Source organism: Gracilinanus agilis, chromosome 4, assembly GCF_016433145.1.
Source record: "Gracilinanus agilis isolate LMUSP501 chromosome 4, AgileGrace, whole genome shotgun sequence".
Classification (NCBI taxonomy): Eukaryota; Metazoa; Chordata; class Mammalia; order Didelphimorphia; family Didelphidae; genus Gracilinanus; species Gracilinanus agilis.
In genome coordinates, this window is record NC_058133.1 from 488,325,953 (window position 1) to 488,330,517 (window position 4,565).

The 4,565-nt window shown below is 40.4% G+C and overlaps 1 protein-coding gene across 1 annotated transcript in view; it reads right to left on the reverse strand.

The window, feature by feature from the left end:
* LOC123244418 (calmodulin-like protein 12) overlaps positions 1-4,339 on the reverse strand; it is a 31,441-nt gene extending 27,102 nt beyond the window's left edge. The window contains exon 1 of the mRNA XM_044672903.1: positions 3,922-4,339. Within this exon, the coding sequence (XP_044528838.1) occupies positions 3,922-4,339 (418 nt within the window). The remainder of the gene's footprint in view (positions 1-3,921) is intronic.
* Positions 4,340-4,565: the final 226 nt, after the last annotated feature.

Below are 4,565 nucleotides of genomic sequence, written 5' to 3' on the forward strand. Positions count from 1 at the left end.
GCTCTCTCTCTCTCTCTCTCCTCTCTCTCTCTCTCTCTCTCTCTCTCTCTCTTTGTCTCTCTCCCTCTCCCTCTCCCCTCTTCCTCTCCAGAAACCTCCCCCTTCTCTCTCTTTGTTGGAGCCAGCTGAAACTGATTCTCAGAGAGCCAATTGTTAAATTTTTACTGTGAGCACTTACCATTCAGAAATCAGCAAACACTAAATAAAAAATAAATCAACACTTGATCATTGTTTTTCTAATGGTTGAGACTCCAGAAAGAGGTAGAGAAACTATCAATAAAGCAGATTAAATTCAGAAGTGTAACCTGCCTTTCAGACAGCCAGGTTGCTAAAGCAGCATACCCCTGCACCAAGACAACACAGTTGCCAAGTCTTGTTTTTTCTCCCTTCACGTGACTTTGATCAGCTGCTTTTTCTCTATGCATACAATCTCTGCTAATATACAACCCATCATCAATGTCTGACTGCACTATTGTAATAAACTCAGAATTGGTCTGCCTGCTTTTATTCTCTCTTTTTTTTTAAATGTTTAAACCCTTGTACTTCGGTGTATTGTCTCATAGGTGGAAGAGTGGTAAGGGTGGGCAATGGGGGTCAAGTGACACACAATGGGGGTCACACAGCTGGGAAGTGGCTGAGGCCGGGTTTGAGCCTAGGACCTCCCGTCTCTAGGCCTGACTCTCACTCCACTGAGCTACCCAGCTGCCCTTTTATTTTCTTTTCATAAAATCCTAAAGTCATTTTAGTTGTATCTCAATTCTTTGTGACCCCATTTTCTTGGCAAGGATACTAGAGTGGTTTGTCATTTCATTCTCTAGTTCATTTTAATTGGCTCAGTGGATAGAGTGCTGGGCCTGGAGTCAAGAAGACCTGAGTTCAAATCCAGTCTCTCAACCATTCATTAGCTATATGGTCTTAAGCAAGTTACTTAACCTTTGTTTGGCTCAGTTTTATCAACTTTGAAATGGGGATAACAGTACCTACCACTTAGAGTTTGAGAAAAGTGGATAATGTTGCCTTCGTTTACTTTAATTTCCATTATAACTAGTTGTTATAAGGAACAAATGATATAATATTTTTAAAGTAGGGGGCAGCTGGGCTAGAGACAAGAAGTTCTAGGTTCAAATCTGGCCTCCAACACTTCCTAACTGTGACCCTGGGCAAGTCACTTAAACTCCATTGCCTAGCCCTTACCACTCTTCTGCCTTGAAACCAATACATAGTATTAATTCTAAGACGTAAGGTAAGGGTTTTCAATATATATATATTTTTAAGTACTTAGCACTTAGTACTGGCACATAGCAGGTATGATATAAATACTAGCTATTATTATTATTATTATTATTATTATTATTATTATTATTATTATTTCCAACCCCCTCATTCATACTTAGGAAGCAGAGCCTAAGAGAGCTTAGATGATGACTTTTATGGGCTCCCAGGACCATAAATTTAAAACTCAAAGAGACTTTTAGAGATTATCCACTCCAACCTCTTCATTTTACAGTTGAGGAAATTGAAAGCTTATAGAGGTTAAACAACTTTCCCAGGATCATAAAGTTAGAGTTGGAAGGGACCATAGAGGTCTTTTAGACCAATACCTTCAAACATATATGTAACCAGGGGGCAGCTGGGTAGCTCAGTGGATTGAGAACCAGGCCTAGAGACGGGAGGTCCTAGGTTCAAATCCCGCCTCAGACACTTCCTAGCTGTGTGACCCTGGGCAAGTCACTTGACCCCCATTGCCTACCCTTACCACTCTCTTCCACCTATAAGTCAATACACGGAAGTTAAGGGTTTAAAATTTAAAAAAAAAACATATATGTAACCATATCAAAGATATGATAAATTCCAACCCCTCAGCCTGACATCAAAAGTCCTTCAACAGTCTGGTTTCCACCAGTTTAGGCATCTAATCTCCTTCCTACCTCCCCCTGCACACTCAATTGCACAGATGCTGGCCTGATAGCTGTTCCCCACACCCAATATTGCATCTCCCCGTCTTGTGCCCTTAGAAGTCCCCCATCCCAGGAGTGCCTTTCCTTCTCATCTCTGTCTTTTCAAATCCATAACTTCCTTCCAAGCAAACCTAAGCTGGTATCTCCCTTGGGAGGTCTTTGCCATTCTCCCCAGATGTAGCACTCTCACCTTCTGAAAGTCACTTCATTTTTCAAAAAACATATTTTGTTCATATTCATGTGAATACATGTCCTATCTCTCTAGTAGAAGCTCCTTAAGATCAGAGAATGTCTTATTTTTTTTTCTTTTATATTCCTACTATGTAGCACAATTGTTGCTCAGTCATTTTTCAGTCTTGTCCAACTCTTCCTGGCCCCATTTGGACTCTTCTTGGCAAAGATCCTAGAGTGATTTGCCATTTCCTTCTCCAGCTTTAGAGATGAGAAAACTGGGGTAAACAGTGTTAAGGATCTTGCCCAGGGTCACACAGGTAGTAAATATCTAAAGCCATATTTGAACTCAGGAGGATATCTTCCTGACTCCAGGCCACCTAGCTACAGTAAATGTCACATAACATAATACGCATCATAATAGATGTTTGTTTAACTAAATTTGTAACAATTTCATTTCATACCACACAATCTTTTTTTAATTATTATTTTTATTGGAAAATAAATGTACAGCACAGAACTGACTTAAAGGAAATTCCATAAGCAAAATTTTTTAAGTGGCTAAACAAAATTTTAAAACCATGTAATGATGGAAGAAAATATGTTCTGGAATAGGACCAGCAGAACAACAACAACAAAAAATAGCATACAAGTACCTGAGCCACACTGGATAGAGCATCCAGCTTGGAGTCAGGAATATTCATCTTCCTGATTTCCAATCTAGCCTTCAACATTTACTACCTTGTGACCTTAGCTAAGTCACTGAGCCCTGTTTGTCTCAGTTTTGCCATCTGTCAAATTAGCTAAAGAAGGAAATGGCAAACCACTCCAGTCTCTTTGCCATGAAAAACCCAAATAGAGTCACAAAGAGTTGGACATGACTGAAACTACACAACAATAACAACACAGAGAATATACCATTTTGCAACAATATTACAACTTGTTGACTATCCATAGTCTATGCAGAGTTACAACTCTACACTTTACCAATGTGTTGATAGCTCCTAAAGAAAATTATTTCTTTAAAAAAAAAAAAACTTAACCCAGATGTTCCCTCATTTGATCAATTCCATCTAAGTTCAGATGAGCTGAAGGGCTTAAACATATCCAGAGGAAGCCAAATGCAACATGTTACTTTTTCAGTTTTTTAAAAAACCCTTACCTTCTGTCTTAGAATCAATCCTAAGTATGGGTTCCAAGGCAGAAGAGAGGTAAGGGGTAGGCAATTGGATTTAAGTGACTTGCCCCATGTTGGAGGTCAGATTTGAACCCACATCCTCCAGACTCCAGACCTAGTACTCTATCCCCTGAGCCACCTTAACTGTTGTGACTTGATCAATTTCCCAGAATAAAGTTTTAGGGGGGCAACTAGGTGGCTCAATGGATTGAGAGCCAGGCCCATTCTGGGTTCAAATCTGACCTCAGACACTTTCTAGCTATGAGACCCTGGGCCAGTCATTTGACCCCCATTGCCTAGCCCTTACCACTCTTCTGCCTTAGAACCAATACACAGTATTGATTCCAAGACAGAAGGTAAGGGTTTAAAAAATAAAATAAAAATAAAGTTTTAGGACAATGACAGTGAGATAAGGGGATGAAAAACAGTGAGGAATAAAGTCCTAATGATTACACCTATATATCCTTTATTTTCTTTTTAACCCTTACTTTCCGCCCTAGTAACAACTTTAAGATAGAAGGAAATAAAGAAAAAGACACATAAGCAATGGTTACAAGAAATGTCATGTTTTCCATACATGCCTTTACTTTGCTGTCATCATATTTACGAATTCATCAAAGTTCACCAGACCATCCCCATCCATGTCGGCTTCCTTGATCATTTCATCCACCTCCTCATCTGTTAACTTCTCTCCAAGGTTGATCATCACGTGCCGAAGTTCTGCCGCACTGATGAAGCCATCGCCGTCCTTGTCGAACACACGGAATGCCTCTCTGATTTCTTCTTCACTGTCAGTATCCTTCATTTTTCTCGACATCATGGTGAGGAATTCTGAAAAATCGATTGTGCCGTTGCCATCAGCATCTATTTCATTGATCATGTCCTGTAACTCAACTTCTGTGGGGTTCTGCCCGAGTGACCTCATTATGGTTCCCAGTTCCGTTGTTGTTATGGTGCCATCTCCGTCTTTGTCAAATAGTGCGAAGGCTTCTTTGAAATCAGCAATTTGTTCTTCTGTCAGCTGATCTGCCATGGTGGTTGTCCTGATAGCACCAAGGTTCTTGTCAGACAGGCTTACATTCAGTGGCTGCACTCGGACTCACAACCTTTAGCACCTTAGCAACCGAGTGCTGGATTGTGACCTCTTAGTCAATGACTTTAGCCTTCTGATGTTGTCAGGACTGGGATTTTTAAAACACACAGCAGAGGCAGTTAGGTGGCTCAGTGGTTGGAGAGCCAAGTCTAGAGATGCAAGGTCC